The sequence below is a fragment of the Notothenia rossii genome, assembly GCF_949606895.1.
Source record: "Notothenia rossii genome assembly, chromosome: 3".
Classification (NCBI taxonomy): Eukaryota; Metazoa; Chordata; class Actinopteri; order Perciformes; family Nototheniidae; genus Notothenia; species Notothenia rossii.
Window position 1 is genome coordinate 39,092,374 of NC_136901.1, and position 17,846 is coordinate 39,110,219.

At 41.0% G+C, this 17,846-nt stretch overlaps 1 protein-coding gene across 6 annotated transcripts in view; it reads left to right on the forward strand.

Annotated features, from left to right (window-relative positions):
• nhsl2 (NHS-like 2) overlaps positions 1-17,846 on the forward strand; it is a 172,359-nt gene that overhangs the window by 129,286 nt on the left and 25,227 nt on the right. For all 6 annotated transcript variants that reach the window (XM_079672184.1, XM_079672186.1, XM_079672185.1 and 3 more), the window contains one exon: positions 6,247-6,475. In XM_079672184.1, coding sequence (XP_079528310.1) covers positions 6,247-6,475 — 229 coding nt within the window. The remainder of the gene's footprint in view (positions 1-6,246; positions 6,476-17,846) is intronic.

A 17,846-nucleotide genomic window follows, 5' to 3' on the forward strand; every position in this document is an offset into this window, starting at 1 on the left:
GAGAGACACTGCTCTAGACAAAGCTCGTATAGAAAGGATGCATTGTAGACTAGGTATTATGCTTTTTGTTTGACTGTAAAAAGCTAAATACACATTAATGAAGCAGTCAAATGTGTCTGACATTTATAATTCCCGTGTCACTAATATTCTTCCAGCTAAATTCCTGTTGTGACACTATGCCTCTTTTCCTTTGTCATCATCTCTTTCATGTAAAACACAAACGCTGAATTATCCCAAAACCTATTGAACAGTTTGTCCCGCCCCCTCTGTTAGATTTGTCAGAATTAGTCATCATCCTTTTCCACACTCTCAGCAGGTTTCCACAAACAAATGCCAGATCATTTAGTGTCACAGACATATCAACAGAAATAGAAATAGCAAGTGGCAGCTCATTGACACACAGAGGAGTCGTTTAGAGGCGTCATTGAACTGATTTGTAGTCGTTGCCAACCTTGAGACCTCAGAAATCGGGAGCATTTCAAAATGCAAAATGGGGGGGGGGGGGGGGCTAGTGTGATCGCTGTTAGATTAACATTAACATGCTTATTGTAGTTCTAAGTGCAATGCCTTGTGGCCTGTAGCACCGCCCTTGATGGAGCAGGAAAGGAGTTAGCAGAGAGTAGAGTAGTTGTCGATTTTTGTTCTGTTTTCTGTGACTCTGCCTCACCCTCACAGACGTTCAGTTGCGCGCGCTACTAAAGAGACGTGTTACCATGGAAACCAAACAATGGTGTAGCTGTATTAAAGTCCGAGTGGAATCAGTCCTGAGTAAATCGGATTTTGTCAGAAATCGGGAGAAATATGACCCCGGGAGGAAACCGGGAGAGGGCAATGAAATCGGGAGTCCCCCGCGAAAATCGGGAGGGTTGACAACCAAACTGAACACATGGATGAAACAGACTGCAGCGAGTTAACTTCTCTCTCCTTTGTTGCAGACTATTTCCCCAAACTGTGTCATTATGGCATCCTGATGAACTCCTGCAGTGCTTTTACTGCACATCACATTGGAACTCTGCTCCTCTGTAAACGTAATGTCTTTCTCTCTGGTTTCAGTTAGACTTTTAGATAACTCAGCTTTGAGACTCTACAGGGCAAACGCATGGTTTCTCTCACCTATTTCATCAGGAAGGATCTAAACCGGAGTGTTTCCTGCAGTGCAAGAGCCCCAAAGTGTTTTAATGCCTTGCTTAAAGTGGACCTATCCTGCTATATTTGAAACATATATGTAGGGCCACACCTCATTTCGCTCTATTTTCTCTTTTCCAGCCCTGTTTTTGCAAGGACTGATTCTGCTTTTGTGGCAGACTACAGCGCCACCTACAGGCCTGGCATAATGTACTAAAGTTAAAAGTTAAAGCCTTTTATTGTCATTATACACATTTATATTCATATTTTCTTTTTAAATGTGTAAAAGCAAATAAAAACAAATATTTGGATTAATTCAAATTGCGCGAGAATAAATATGTTCAATAATAAATTAAACACATCTAAAATGTTACTTGATAAAGAATAGGGGAATTAGTACAAAGGTCATTAAGTAATTAAAACATTAATATAAATTAATGTAAAATCTCATCAATCAATTATTGCCAACATGTATTTATAATATATTCTGTATATATATTTAAGTTAAAGTTAAAGACTTTTATTGTCATTATAGTATAACGAGATTCAGAGTGCAACTCTGTCCCGGTGTGCAAAAAATACAAACACACACATAACACTAAAAAACACGAACAGACAACATAAACAATCATACGGGGGAATACATAGTTAAAAATATTGATATAAAAATAGTATATAAAGTGCTTTAAAAAGATGTGTATGTGTGAGAATGGTTACGGTTATTGCATTATGTGTGGTGGTTAAGCAGCCTGACGGCCCAGGGGTGGAAACTGTTTGTCCGTGACTTGAAGCTCCTGTCTCTTCTCCCAGAAGGCAGGAGAGAGAACAGTCTGTGACCTGGGTGAGAGCTGTCCTTTATTATTTTGTTAGCTCTGTTGGGGCAGCGGAAGATGGAGATGTGTTCCAGAGAGGGTTTCTCATTCCCCTGATAGGTGGAGAGTTGCCCATATAGGCGGAGCACCCCTTCTCTCACATCAGAAAAATTGAAATAATGATCAGCTCCGTTGCAGCCCCGTTTTTAGAGATTTGGGTATGGAGGAAAAGAGAGACGGTTGTGTTTTCTGACATTCGGTGAGTTCCCTGACCAGAGGTCGCGTTAACCGAATATATTCCGTCTATGACGAAATTCTTTTGACAATGACGGAAAAATCTGAAAGCTGTCCATCATTTTGACGGATTAGAACAAATTCAGAGCAGCACCAAAGTTTCCCCGCAGCAGGGCTCCGGTGTTATGCCCATATGTCGTTTCCAGACCTAACTATGCCGTACAAATCATTTAAATGTCTGGGAGTTTGTGGCGCGCTCCCGCGAGGTGCGGTGGGCATGCACAACATGGCATAACACCGGCGCTAATATTTCAGGAGGCCCCCCCCCCCCCCCCCGTTGACAGTTTACGATCGTGCTCTTCTGCCACCCCCCCCCCCCCCCTCCCGTCAGTTGTGTACAGACCGATGGGTAATATTTTACGATCCTGTCCTTCAAAAATGACGGGCAGCGAAAAAGTCTAGCGCAGCCTCTGTCCCTGACACACCGGGGACACATATTCATGTATAAAAGACGTACAAAAATGCATTTTGCATGATAGGTCTCCTTTAAGGGCTTAAGATATATGGCACCCAGCGGATTCCAACCGAAAACCCAGCGGATCCCAGTGGCTGGGGGCGTTGCTACATTTCCTCATTTGTACCTTAGATTTAAAAGCAGTCAGGATGACAGTTCCCTCTGTGCTGGGATAGTCAACGATAATGCTCAATTGGTCTTTTATCAAGCAGAAAGGTCACAAGTAATCAATTCTGGCTTCTCAAATGTGAGATCTGCTGCTTTGCTCTGAATTATGTTATTGTAAATGAAATATTTCTGACCTTTGGACTGTTGTTCGGAGAAAATAAGCACTTTTCCAGGTTTTATTAAATGTATTTCTCTCTGTTTTGGCTATTTTCAATTAGACTTTGGCACATTCCCACTAAGTAACTTGGATTTGAGTTCCTAAAGCACACACACACTGTTTTTTTCACGTATTTCATCAGAGAGTGTTTCCTGCGTTGCAAAAGCCCTAAAGAAGTGTGGGTTTTAATGCCTTGCTTCGAGGCTCTTTGGTAGAGATGGTAGACACCTAAGGTTTAAGAAAGGATGGATGACAGCTCCCTCCCAGCTGGGATTACAATTTCCTGTTGATGAGACATATACCGTTTTCTCTCTTCACTTCCTCCCAGTGTCATTGAAGCAGCTTAAAGAAGACAAATCATTTCACTCTGGTGAAGGTAGATGATTAGACGACCTCTGTCTCGCCTTGTATAGGCCTACACAAGTTATTGAGCCGTTTCCGCTCTACATCCTGAACTCCTCCCTTCGATGCAATGCACTTCCGTTTTGGCGGACTGGGTTTGTTTTACTAGCTAGCTCCGTTGTGCCGACAAAGCACTGATATCGCAGAGACAAAGAGGATATAACAATTACAACATGAAGAAAAGTGGTTCGGGAACTACGTGTGCGGTAGTTGGTTGCAATCACTCGAGAAAGCACCTGAACGAGTGGTTAGATAGAGAGTGCTACGACCACAAACCAGCACCCAGCACCCAGCCATGTTGTTCATTAAATACAGATAAACACAACAAATACTGCATGCATTGTATTTTTTAATATTATATATGAATATTTTCATAGTGATGTAATTGTGTGGGCTGCTTTTATATTTTAATTTGTAATACCTGTTAGGATTAAACATGTGATCTTTCTTGTTGAAGCCATTTCTTTAGTTTCCTCTCAACAATTAATTAATTCAGTGTTATTTATGTACAGTATGAGCTTAATATGAATGATGAACTGTGTTAAAAGAAATTGTAGCACTCTAAGGAACATATGAAATGCAATAATGCAATAACAGTGCAATAATGAAATGAAATTACATCAAACTTTATTTTCACTCAAACAGTACAGGCACATATGATATATTGCACAGCATAAAGAGATCATGTAAATTGTGCATTATGTAAACAACAGACAACTGTTGGCTCCTGTGGGCATGACCTAAATAAGGCAGTTTATTTTGGTTTTATGCTGGGCCACGTCGTCATGTTATCCTCCCAGTTTTGCACTGAATTCGGGTGGGGGAGAGTAACGCCATCTCCAGTCAAAGAAGTAGAATCGTGTTCCCAAGCTAGCATCACTGTTAGCATCGAAATCGCTGTGTTTACACCAGTGCCCGTCTGACTGTTTACATCGGTTTACACCGACAGACGCTGTGCAAAAGACTTCCGGCGGAAATGAAGTGCATTTGTGTAGGGTTATGGCGCTACCCGTGTTTTGGCGCGTAAACTTGTCTATTGATTCCAGCTTTAATTGAATCTGGAGTTCATTTAGTCTTTTTTTTTTGCTAGACCCAACAACACCTTTCTAAAGGGAAGACATCCCTCTTGTCTAATGTGTAATAAAACAATAAACTTTTAGAGAAGTTTGGGACGAGAGATTCAACAAGATTTCATTACAAAATGTCCCTTTTTTTAGGACGAAGAAGAAAACAGAAATAATGTGTTTTTGTGTGAAAATTAATTGTGAAAAAAACAATGAATATTTTTCAATCCATATAAAGAATATTTAGAAAAGAAGAAATAGAAATAAATGATTGTCTGTTTCTTTGACCAGGTATAAGTTGCATTGAGTTGATTATCAATAATAAAGCATACAAATGATAATTATTGCAGATTACAAATTATAAATAATTCATTTAGGGACAAGGGGGTGAGATTAAATAAATGATGCTTCTTCTCACTTCTTTTCGAACATTAGATGTGGCATTGTTTATGTTGCTAAAGCTGTTGTTGTTGTTGTAAATGTCATTTTTTGTTTTGTAATTTTTTGTTTTGATTTGTTTTACATTATTATGCACTGCATTTGTTTTGTTTTTGTAATTTTACTTGTTCGAAATAAAAATGTATCAATCAATCAATTAGACACCCTTTTTGGGAACTATTAAGCACACATAAAACAAGTTGTTTTACTATGAGCCAATTACTTTTTTTTCGGTACAGTAAAACAGTAAAATATGACTTTTACAGGATAAGAATAGTGTCATCAAAATAAGATATTTAAGAACACCTCCTCAATTAAAATCAAAAGTTTGTTGTGTTCACTCGTGTTTCCTCAACGTCTAGAAAAACTCACCCTCAAATGAATCTCATGTCTCTCTGTATCTGCTGGATTCAACAGGCGACTGTTTGCTAACACACTCCCCATCTCTTGTTAATAAGGTGTTTATCCCGGTGATACGTTTGCAGCTTGTTGCACTGACCCCGAGGGGCAGCAAACTAATCCATTACTGCAGGTTTAAGCCAGTCTGAGAGAAGGTTGCTCACACACTCCATCTCTTCCTCGCAGAGGTGGGAAGTAGTGGAGTACAAATACTTTGTTACTGTACGTATGTACATTTTTCTGGTATCAGTACTTTACTCCACTACTTATTTTTCTGACGACTTTTTACCTTTACTTCTTACATGTTGAACACAAATACCTGTAATTTCTACTTCTTACATTTTGAACACAAATACCTGTACTTTCTACTTCTTACATGTTGAACCCAAATACCTGTACTTTCTACTTCTTACATTTTGAACACAAATACCTGTACTTTCTACTTCTTACATGTTGAACACAAATACCTGTACTTTCTACTTCTTACATATGGAACAAAAATACCTGTACTTTCTACTTCTTACATTTTCCAAACAGGCTGGTTCCTTTAGTTTGAATGTGTGTTTGGTGGCGTGATCATTATTATTTAGAGTCATTGCGTGCCTATTGGTTTGAACACGATCCGTGTATCCATCATTTCCTGGTCTTCTCTAAAGAAGAGGGACCAATGAAAACGTTGTCATGTTGCCGTTGGTCACCATGGAAACATTCATTAGCTAACAATGACATTATTGTTCTATTAATATAAATGGAGGTCAGGTACTCTTTAAAACAGCTGCTAGTTATGGGTACTTTTTACTGAAGTACATTTCAAAGTCTTTAATTTTACTTCAGTAAAGACATTTAGTCAGTACTTCTACTTTTTGTATTTTTAAACATGAGTATCTGTACTTCTACTTGAGTAAAGGATTTCTCTTCTTCCTCGTCTTCTAGCCGGCGACCAAACAGCTCTACGACGATGAGACCTCCTCCTCGGTGTTTGGACTGAGGTCCGTCACCGACCCGTCTCCCTCTCCGTCTCCGTCGCCCTGCGGCTCGGATCGCCCCCCGCCGGGTTGGAGCAGCAACACCTCCGCCATCACGGGGCCTCCCGTCGCTGACAAACCACGCTGGCCGCCGGGGAGGCGGACGCCGGGGCAGTTCATAGCGCTCGACGTCACAGGTGCGCTAAAACTAAAGTGGGTTAAGGTTAGTGTAGGGGTTCAGGGTTAGGGTTAGAATTTAGGGTTGGGTTTACGGTCGGAGCTTAGGGTTGAAGTTCAGGGTTAGAGTTGAGGGTTGGAGTTTAGGGTTGGGCTTAGGTTTGGGATTAGGGTTGGAGTTTAGGGTTGGGTTTAGGGTTGGAGTTTAGGGTTGGGTTTAGGGTTGGGTTTAGGGTTGGGATTAGGGTTGGGTTTAGGGTTGGGATTAGGGTTGTGATTAGGGTTGGGATTAGGGTTGGAGTTTAGGGTTGGGTTTAGGGTTGGAGTTTAGGGTTGGGTTTAGGGTTGGGTTTAGGGTTGGGATTAGGGTTGGAGTTTAGGGTTGGGTTTAGGGTTGGGTTTAGGGTTGGGTTTAGGGTTGGGATTAGGGTTGGAGTTTAGGGTTGGGTTAGGGTTGGAGTTTAGGGTTGGGTTTAGGGTTGGGATTAGGGTTGGGCTTAGGGTTGGAGTTTAGGGTTGGGCTTAGGGTTGGGCTTAGGGTTGGGCTTAGGTTTGGAGTTTAGGGTTGGGCTTAGGGTTGGAGTTTAGGGTTGGGCTTAGGGTTGGAGTGTAGGGTTGGGCTTAGGGTTGGGTTTAGGGTTGGAATGTAGGGTTGGAATTTAGGGTTGGGTTTAGGGTTGGGCTTAGGTTTGGAGTTTAGGGTTGGGCTTAGGGTTGGAGTGTAGGGTTGGGCTTAGGGTTGGGTTTAGGGTTGGAATGTAGGGTTGGAGTTTAGGGTTGGGTTTAGGGTTGGGCTTAGGTTTGGAGTTTAGGGTTGGGTTTAGGTTTGGAGTTTAGGGTTGGGCTTAGGTTTGGAGTTTAGGGTTGGGCTTAGGGTTCAGGGTTCTGAATAGTTTTCTCTGTCTTAGAGACCTGTGGGTGGGTGAAGTTATATGTAGCTTGGATAATTGTGTGCATAGCGGACCCCACCAGTCAATGAATGTGTGTTGAGCCTTAACGAATGTGTGTTGCGAAGAACCGAGAAGTTCTTGAGCAGGTTTACGCTGAAACTAAAGTGAGTTAGTATTCATCCATAAACACACATTCATAGGGAGGCAGAGGCTGTTATACTAGCTGCTCAGTGACAATGAAATACACAGAAGTCGCCATTGAAGCAACTTGGGGTTTAGTATCTTGCCCAAGGACAAGTCGACAGGTTGACTGCAGGGACTTTTATCAGAGTTGGGGATCACATTGGGCGACACTTCATTTAGATTGAAGCTGAAAATCATTCTCTTCCCAAAACGAATTGTCAACATCACCTCAAAGAAGACCTTGGTTTTGTTTGCGTTGAAGGGCACATTTAGAAGTTGCCGTTGTGAGGCTACCTGTTCTTTGAGTTGATGGATGTATTGTGAAAAGCCTATTTTACAGTTTCCACCGCTATGTTTCTTACAAACAAGCCTGCAGGATGTTTCTATAGATCCAAAGTGATGAAGGTAGTAGAAGATTCAGGACAGAATAACTTTGGATAGCATAATACTTCGTAATTCTTGCCTTTGAAGTCTTTGGACTGGCACGGCTACGGTATTTTGAGGACTTCATGAATATTTAATCTTGTTGACCAGTCTGATCCTGAGAATGTAGTAGAAGGGTTTGCTGTATTTAAAAGGGTTCGTAGTAATCATCCATTCAAAGAACAGGATTCTTATGTGCTGTCTTGTTGAGGATGATTAACAGTAATGCTCAATCGATCAGCTGTATATGGATACTGGATGAAATGCATTTTTATTGCCGTCATTGGTTTGTTGTTGTAAAAGGAAAACATGGCTGACTTTTTTCCACACACTTAATATTATTCACACCTTCTGTGTTATTCTCTAATGGTTTGGTCCTTCCTGTGACACTTGTTGAAGTGAGAGGAGTGGGAAATTAGACTGAAAGGAACCAAACAATTAATTTCAATTTTCGATCACACCAGTGCATTGGCTGCTAATTCAGAAACTTTAATATTATATCATCTCCTTTTTTTTTACTTAAAGAGAATTAACTAAATGAATAACAATTCTCAATAGATTCACACGTTTTGTAAATTTATTATTAACATTATTATTATTTGATTATTATTAAAAATCAGTTTTGACCCTTTTGTTGCTGAAACAATTTGAAAATGAATGCCAGAAGTCTTCCCTCACAGGTTCAATTGGATGATATCTAGACGTGCAATTGAAACACACACACACACACAAACACACACACACACACACACACACACACACACACACACACACACACACACACACACACACACACACACACACACACACACACACACACACACACACACACACACACACACACACACACACTCACACACACGTGACACCAAGCTTTAAGGGAGAAAATGTTGCAAAAACAAGATTTGACTGATCACATTCAGTATTGCCCTCACTCATCTCTGCAGTCAGCATTGCTTTGCTTTGCTTTGCTTTGGGTGTGTGTGTGTGTGTGTGTGTGTGTGTGTGTGTGTGTGTGTGTGTGTGTGTGTGTGTGTGTGTGTGTGTGTGTGTGTGTGTGTGTGTGTGTGTGTGTGTGTGTGTGTGTGTGTGTGTGCTGTCAGACCTGTTAGTATGCTGCGGTCGTCCTCGGCAGCGTCATTTTGACACTCCTGCTTCCACTCGTCTCATCCAAACCTCCTCTTTGTTTACGTGTGTGTGTGTGTGTGTGTGTGTGTGTGTGTGTGTGTGTGTGTGTGTGTGTGTGTGTGTGTGTGTGTGTGTGTGTGTGTGTGTGTGTGTGTGTGTGTGTGTGTGTGTGTGTGTGTGTGTGTGTGTGTGTGTGTGTGTGTGTGTGTGTGTGTGTGTGTGTGTTTTTGGCATAGCAACTGCTTCGTCACTCGGTGCCTCTCCCCTCCTTCTCACGCGTTTGCATCTATGGTTAAATATCTCCCTCCCTGTCCGTCTCCCCCTTGTCTCCCACTGTGTGGTGGAGTAGAAGGTCAGGTATAATGATGCATGCCTGTGGCGCTGCACTTGGTGGGAACTCACCTCCTTCTGAGAGGGAGGGAGAGCCATAAAGGATTGAGAAGGATAAAGGAACCCAGAGAGATTTAGAGGAGAGTAGTTTGAGGACAACACTTGTATTCTCTATTTAGGTAAACAAATCCTAAGACCTCCTTGGTTTATAATTAACCATTTGAGAAGTGAAACTTGAGTTGTGTGAGGCCTCTTACAACCACATTGTACCACAAGTAGCCAGTTAACAAGCAGGAGAGGACTCTTTAAAGTAGAGACACTACATACTGATATACACCTAAACATCAGCAGGAGAGGACTCTTTAAAGTAGTGACACTACATACTGATATACACCTGAACATCAGCAGGAGAGGACTCTTTAAAGTAGAGACACTACATACTGATATACACCTGAACATCAGCAGGAGAGGACTCTTTAAAGTAGAGACACTACACACTGATATACACCTGAACATCAGCAGGAGAGGACTCTTTAAAGTAGAGACACTACATACTGATATACACCTGAACATCAGCAGGAGAGGACTCTTTAAAGTAGAGACACTACATACTGATATACACCTGAACATCAGCAGGAGAGGACTCTTTAAAGTGGAGACACTACATACCGATATACACCTGAACATCAGCAGGAGAGGACTCTTTAAAGTAGAGACACTACATACTGATATACACCTGAACATCAGCAGGAGAGGACTCTTTAAAGTAGAGACACTACATACTGATATACACCTGAACATCAGCTGGAGAGGACTCTTTAAAGTAGAGACACTACATACTGATATACACCTGAACATCAGCAGGAGAGGACTCTTTAAAGTAGAGACACTACATACCGATATACACCTGAACATCATCTGGAGAGGACTCTTTAAAGTAGAGACACTACATACTGATATACACCTGAGCATCAGCAGGAGAGGACTCTTTAAAGTAGAGACACTACATACTGATATACACCTGAACATCAGCAGGAGAGGACTCTTTAAAGTAGAGACACTACATACCGATATACACCTGAACATCATCTGGAGAGGACTCTTTAAAGTAGAGACACTACATACTGATATACACCTGAGCATCAGCAGGAGAGGACTCTTTAAAGTAGAGACACTACATACCGATATAAACCTGAACATCAGCTGGAGAGGACTCTTTAAAGTAGAGACACTACATACTGATATACACCTGAACATCAGCAGGAGAGGACTCTTTAAAGTAGAGACACTACATACTGATATACACCTGAACATCAGCAGGAGAGGACTCTTTAAAGTAGAGACACTACATACTGATATACACCTGAGGACCAGCAGGAGAGGACTCTTTAAAGTAGAGACACTACATACCGATATACACCTGAATATCAGCTGGAGAGGACTCTTTAAAGTAGAGACACTACATACTGATATACACCTGAACATCAGCAGGAGAGGACTCTTTAAAGTAGAGACACTACATACTGATATACACCTGAACATCAGCAGGAGAGGACTCTTTAAAGTAGAGACACTACATACTGATATACACCTGAACATCAGCAGGAGAGGACTCTTTAAAGTAGAGACACTACATACTGATATACAACTGAACATCAGCAGGAGAGGACTCTTTAAAGTAGAGACACTACATACTGATATACACCTGAACATCAGCAGGAGAGGACTCTTTAAAGTAGAGATACTACATACTGATATACACCTGCACATCAGCAGGAGAGGACTCTTTAAAGTAGAGACACTACATACTGATATACACCTGAACATCAGCAGGAGAGGACTCTTTAAAGTAGAGACACTACATACTGATATACACCTGAATATCAGCAGGAGAGGACTCTTTAAAGTAGAGACACTACATACTGATATACACCTGAACATCTGCTGGAGAGGACTCTTTAAAGTAGAGACACTACATACTGATATACACCTGAACATCAGCAGGAGATGACTCTTTAAAGTAGAGACACTACATACTGATATACACCTGAACATCAGCAGGAGAGGACTCTTTAAAGTAGAGACACTACATACTGATATACACCTGAACATCAGCAGGAGAGGACTCTTTAAAGTAGAGACACTTCATACTGATATACACCTGAACATCAGCAGGAGAGAACTCTTTAAAGTAGAGACACTACATACTGATATACACCTGAACATCAGCAGGAGAGGACTCTTTAAAGTAGAGACACTACATACTGATATACACCTGAACATCAGCAGGAGAGGACTCTTTAAAGTAGAGACACTACATACTGATATACACCTGAACATCAGCAGGAGAGGACTCTTTAAAGTGGAGACACTACATACCGATATACACCTGAACATCAGCAGGAGAGGACTCTTTAAAGTAGAGACACTACATACTGATATACACCTGAACATCAGCAGGAGAGGACTCTTTAAAGTAGAGACACTACATACTGATATACACCTGAACATCAGCTGGAGAGGACTCTTTAAAGTAGAGACACTACATACTGATATACACCTGAACATCAGCAGGAGAGGACTCTTTAAAGTAGAGACACTACATACCGATATACACCTGAACATCATCTGGAGAGGACTCTTTAAAGTAGAGACACTACATACTGATATACACCTGAGCATCAGCAGGAGAGGACTCTTTAAAGTAGAGACACTACATACTGATATACACCTGAACATCAGCAGGAGAGGACTCTTTAAAGTAGAGACACTACATACCGATATACACCTGAACATCATCTGGAGAGGACTCTTTAAAGTAGAGACACTACATACTGATATACACCTGAGCATCAGCAGGAGAGGACTCTTTAAAGTAGAGACACTACATACCGATATAAACCTGAACATCAGCTGGAGAGGACTCTTTAAAGTAGAGACACTACATACTGATATACACCTGAACATCAGCAGGAGAGGACTCTTTAAAGTAGAGACACTACATACTGATATACACCTGAACATCAGCAGGAGAGGACTCTTTAAAGTAGAGACACTACATACTGATATACACCTGAACATCAGCAGGAGAGGACTCTTTAAAGTAGAGACACTACATACTGATATACACCTGAACATCAGCAGGAGAGGACTCTTTAAAGTAGAGACACTACATACTGATATACACCTGAGGACCAGCAGGAGAGGACTCTTTAAAGTAGAGACACTACATACCGATATACACCTGAACATCAGCTGGAGAGGACTCTTTAAAGTAGAGACACTACATACTGATATACACCTGAACATCAGCAGGAGAGGACTCTTTAAAGTAGAGACACTACATACTGATATACACCTGAACATCAGCAGGAGAGGACTCTTTAAAGTAGAGACACTACATACTGATATACACCTGAACATCAGCAGGAGAGGACTCTTTAAAGTAGAGACACTACATACTGATATACACCTGAACATCTGCTGGAGAGGACTCTTTAAAGTAGAGACACTACATACTGATATACACCTGAACATCAGCAGGAGAGGACTCTTTAAAGTGGAGACACTACATACCGATATACACCTGAACATCAGCAGGAGAGGACTCTTTAAAGTGGAGACACTACATACTGATATACATCTGAACATCAGCAGGAGAGGACTCTTTAAAGTAGAGACACTACATACTGATATACAACTGAACATCAGCAGGAGAGGACTCTTTAAAGTAGAGACACTACATACTGATATACACCTGAACATCAGCAGGAGAGGACTCTTTAAAGTAGAGATACTACATACTGATATACACCTGCACATCAGCAGGAGAGGACTCTTTAATGTAGAGACACTACATACTGATATACACCTGAACATCAGCAGGAGAGGACTCTTTAAAGTAGAGACACTACATACTGATATACACCTGAATATCAGCAGGAGAGGACTCTTTAAAGTAGAGACACTACATACTGATATACACCTGAACATCTGCTGGAGATGACTCTTTAAAGTAGAGACACTACATACTGATATACACCTGAACATCAGCAGGAGATGACTCTTTAAAGTAGAGACACTACATACTGATATACACCTGAACATCAGCAGGAGAGGACTCTTTAAAGTAGAGACACTACATACTGATATACACCTGAACATCAGCAGGAGAGGACTCTTTAAAGTAGAGACACTTCATACTGATATACACCTGAACATCAGCAGGAGAGAACTCTTTAAAGTAGAGACACTACATACTGATATACACCTGAACATCAGCATGAGAGGACTCTTTAAAGTAGAGACACTACATACTGATATACACCTGAACATCAGCAGGAGAGGACTCTTTAAAGTAGAGACACTACATACTAATATACACCTGAACATCAGCAGGAGAGGACTCTTTAAAGTAGAGACACTACATACTGATATACATCTGAACATCAGCAGGAGAGGACTCTTTAAAGTAGAGACACTACATACTGATATATACCTGAACATCAACAGGAGAGGACTCTTTCAAGTAGAGACACTACATACTGATATACACCTGAACATCAACATGAGAGGACTCTTTAAAGTAGAGACACTACATACTGATATACACCTGAACATCAACATGAGAGGACTCTTTAAAGTAGAGACACGACATACTGATATACACCTGAACATCAGCAGGAGAGAACTCTTTACAAGACTCATGCCTTTCCTCTCACACTTCTTTCTCTGGAAACCCAGCGAACAGGTATATAGCTTTGCAGACAGCACACTGTTGCCATGGTAACTCGCCACTCTCCCTCTCTCTATCATCCCTGCTGCCAGGAAGAAGAGATGAGGAGAAAGGAGAACATCAAGTCTGTGGAAATGCAGAATGAGAGAATAATGAATGAAGGATGTGAGAACATTTTGTGACGGTGCTCTCTTCCTCCCACTTCCTCGTGCATTTCTCGTTACCGCAGTTTTCATGAATGCCTGAAACATACAGCCAGTGAAGATGTGAACGGCTTAGAGACTGACGGGGGTAAAACAATGTGTGTGTTTATTGTTTCCGTGTCTATCTTTCCAACGTTTGCTTCATTTTTAGGGGCATTTATTCCATTAAATGTCTATTTGGTAAGGGCACACACGTTGGTGCCATTATTTTTGGTGTTTTAGAAATCCCAGGCATCTTAATCCTTTAAAAATAACTGTTTATTTCTGATCATAATTGTAAAAATGAGCATGATTTAACCCCAGAGAGACAAAATACTATCACCAAGTGTTTATTTTATGCATAAACAACGTCATTACATTTTACTTGTTAGACGCTTTTATCCAAAGCAACTTACAGTACATACTCAAAAAAAAAAATGGAGCAATGTGGGGTGAAGTGTCTGAGGGACACGCTGACTATAGTGGGGTTTGAACCTGTGACCCCCTGATCCACACCAACACACTAGTCCACTGCGCCACACGCCGTCATAGTTGTAAACGGAAACACAAGCGTCTCGGGACGTTGCAAGGACAGGCAGGCAAACAAAGCTAGCTAAATATATTTAATCTGTGAAAACAACAGTGAGACAGACAGCTTGTGCTTTTTGCAGAATAATGTAAAATCACACGGGTAAACATTTAGACTTTATCTGGCAATTCCCAGCAAACATCCAGTTTCTATTGACAATCATGCTCCAATTATTACTAATTCTCTATCAGTGCATAATGAGGCTTGCAGACTGGCAGGTGAAGAGCTTGCAAAAGTCAAAAGAAAGGGAGAGGCATTTCGTGAATGCACTTCTGAATGCAGACAGCACATTGTGGATTTTAGCAGAAACACAGAAAGCCATTCATGCGCTGTAGCTTCAGGCGAGCTAATCCCCTCAGTTCACCTGAAACGCCTCCGTCCACCAGGAATCTGACATGGGGAGGGACTGCTGCAAATCCTATTGTCTCCACATCGTGTCAAGCATCCATGGCTGGGTAAGCTATTTGAATGCACCGCTAATTTGCTCGAACACAGAAGGAAAACACTTGTTATTTAAGGTACCAAAAAGTAGTCAACATAGTTTCAAAATGACCCTGGATCTCGTATAACATAAAATGACCATGATACATTCGCCATGAGTTTCAATTAAATCAGCTGATTTCATAATTCTCCAGCCAGTAAATTCCTCCTAAATTAATTTGGCTTTGTAATTTGCAGGTCAAAAGACTTCCAGATGTCTGGGTTGACCAAAAGGTATTCAACATTCACAGTAGACGTAGAAGCAGGTGTGTTAGTCACTTTGCTCTGAAGGTGGCACACGCACGAGTCCTTGTTTTTCATTGATTTCTCAAATTCATTTTTCCACTGTCACCATAGAGGTCATTTATCACCCTGTAATGACCATGAAGTGTTTGAGGACCCAGGATATAGAAGAGCAAACAATATCCCACATTTCGATTTGTTTGTCTCTTGAACCAGAGTCAACTTTCTTCCTTTCCCCGTTGCTTTTGAACTGTGTTACATGGCTTTCATCTGGGTTTGCAGACCTGTAGATCGTCATGGTTTGGAGCACTTTTAGGACTTTCTAATGGTTGACAGTTCAATCATAGAACGAGCATTTGACAAAGCAATCTCCTTTTCAAGGTCCTCATTTTCTCTTTGTGTCGAGCTTTTGACCTTATCACATCGTCTTCATCATTCATCATCCGTGAACCGCCGTTTTTGCATTTAGAAAGTGAGCTGCCGGCTAAAAGATGGGCGTCATTCAGGAGAAAGACAGTGTTTATTGTCTGATCGTAGAGGCTAGGATGTTCAGATGTTCATACTCTGGCTTTAAGTTGTATGTGAGAACACATTAAAAAGGAATTACTTGACTTAAAAACGTGGTAAAGTAATGTTTCTGTCACATGAGAAACCAATGTATCAGTATTGACCATTGAACCTGTAAAATCAGAGTCGTTGTTTTCGACACGTTGGCCGAAGGATTGGCATCATTCAGGGCAACTGTGGTCGTATTTCAACCAGAAGGTTGTGGATTCGATCCCAGCCCATGCAGTCAACATATCGATGTATCCTTGGGCAAGATACTTAATCCTGAGTTGCTCCCGATGGCCAACAGTGTGTGAATGTTAAGTAAGGTACACTGCTCTGTATGAATGGGTGTGAATGGGGGAATGACATGTAGTATGTAAAGGGCTTTGAGGGGTCTTAAAGACTGGATGAAGCGCTATATAAGTACAGTCCATTTACCATTTAGGAGAAAGACAGTGTTTGTTTTCTGGTCGTAGAGGCAAGGATGTGCAGAAGTTCCTACTCTGGCTTTAAGTTGTATGTGAGAACACATTAAAGAGGAATTAATTGAATTAAAAACGTTGTAAAGTAATGTTTGTGTCACACGAGAAACCATCAGATTCCACTTCCTCTACGATAACAGCAAGCAGGATTGCACTGAAGCCAGTTCCATAGTAAAGAGACATTATGATCCATGTATCATCGTCTCTTGCCTCTGTGGTGCGGCAATGCTTGTTTGAATGTTGCGTGTTTTCTGCACATGACTGCGGGTTAACAAAATGTCACTTGCGTGAGTTGAATAAAAGCAGACGATCCAACAGGAAGTGAGCGAATGCATGACAGCCAGACAGGAAGTGGTGTTTAGCCCCAGAGTCACTGCTTAGTGTCTGACGGATGGCTTTGGATGTTTCAGACCAAACGCTCTTATTTATTCATGCTCACTGGGGATTGGCAGTGTGAGAGCTAAACAGACAGATAGCAGGACAAATAGACAGAGGATGAAGGACTGAGGAGACTAGAGATAAAGAAAAAGGAGACATGTAGTCAATAGGTGGCTAACAGGTGGAAAGATCCCTGGATTTTAAAGAGATTTTCTCTGTCTCGCGTAATATAAAAGGACCGTGATACATCAGCTAAGGTTCATAAGTTTCAATTAAACCAGCTGATTTAATAATTATCCAGCCAGGAAATTAGATTTCTGCTTCCTAAATTCATTCGGCTGATCGTTTAATTGGTAATTTTCAGGTCAAAAGACTTCCAGATGTCTGGGTTGATCAGGCTTTTCCAGACGTCTCAGTTACACCATGTTTTATTGTTAATCTAGTGGAATTTTTTTTAGAAATATATTCATTACATTCTATCAAAGCTACTCCAGTAACTTGTTTCATATCTGGAAACAACTTTTTTGTAAACATTTGACTGATATTGCATCTGTTTTACAATCTAATACTGAGATTATAGTGCGAATATATTAGAATAGGCCTTTGCAATAGGACATGTACAGATAATCGAGTACTTGCAGCATTGTGCATCATCAACCTTTAACAGCTGTTGTGTAGTGGAAGCTTAGAATAATGGACAAAGCAGTTCTAGTCCAAACTGAAGATTTTACATTAATGCAGCAGTTTACATAAAGAACGGTAGTTGAGGTGGAAACATGCACGACATCTCAACATCTCG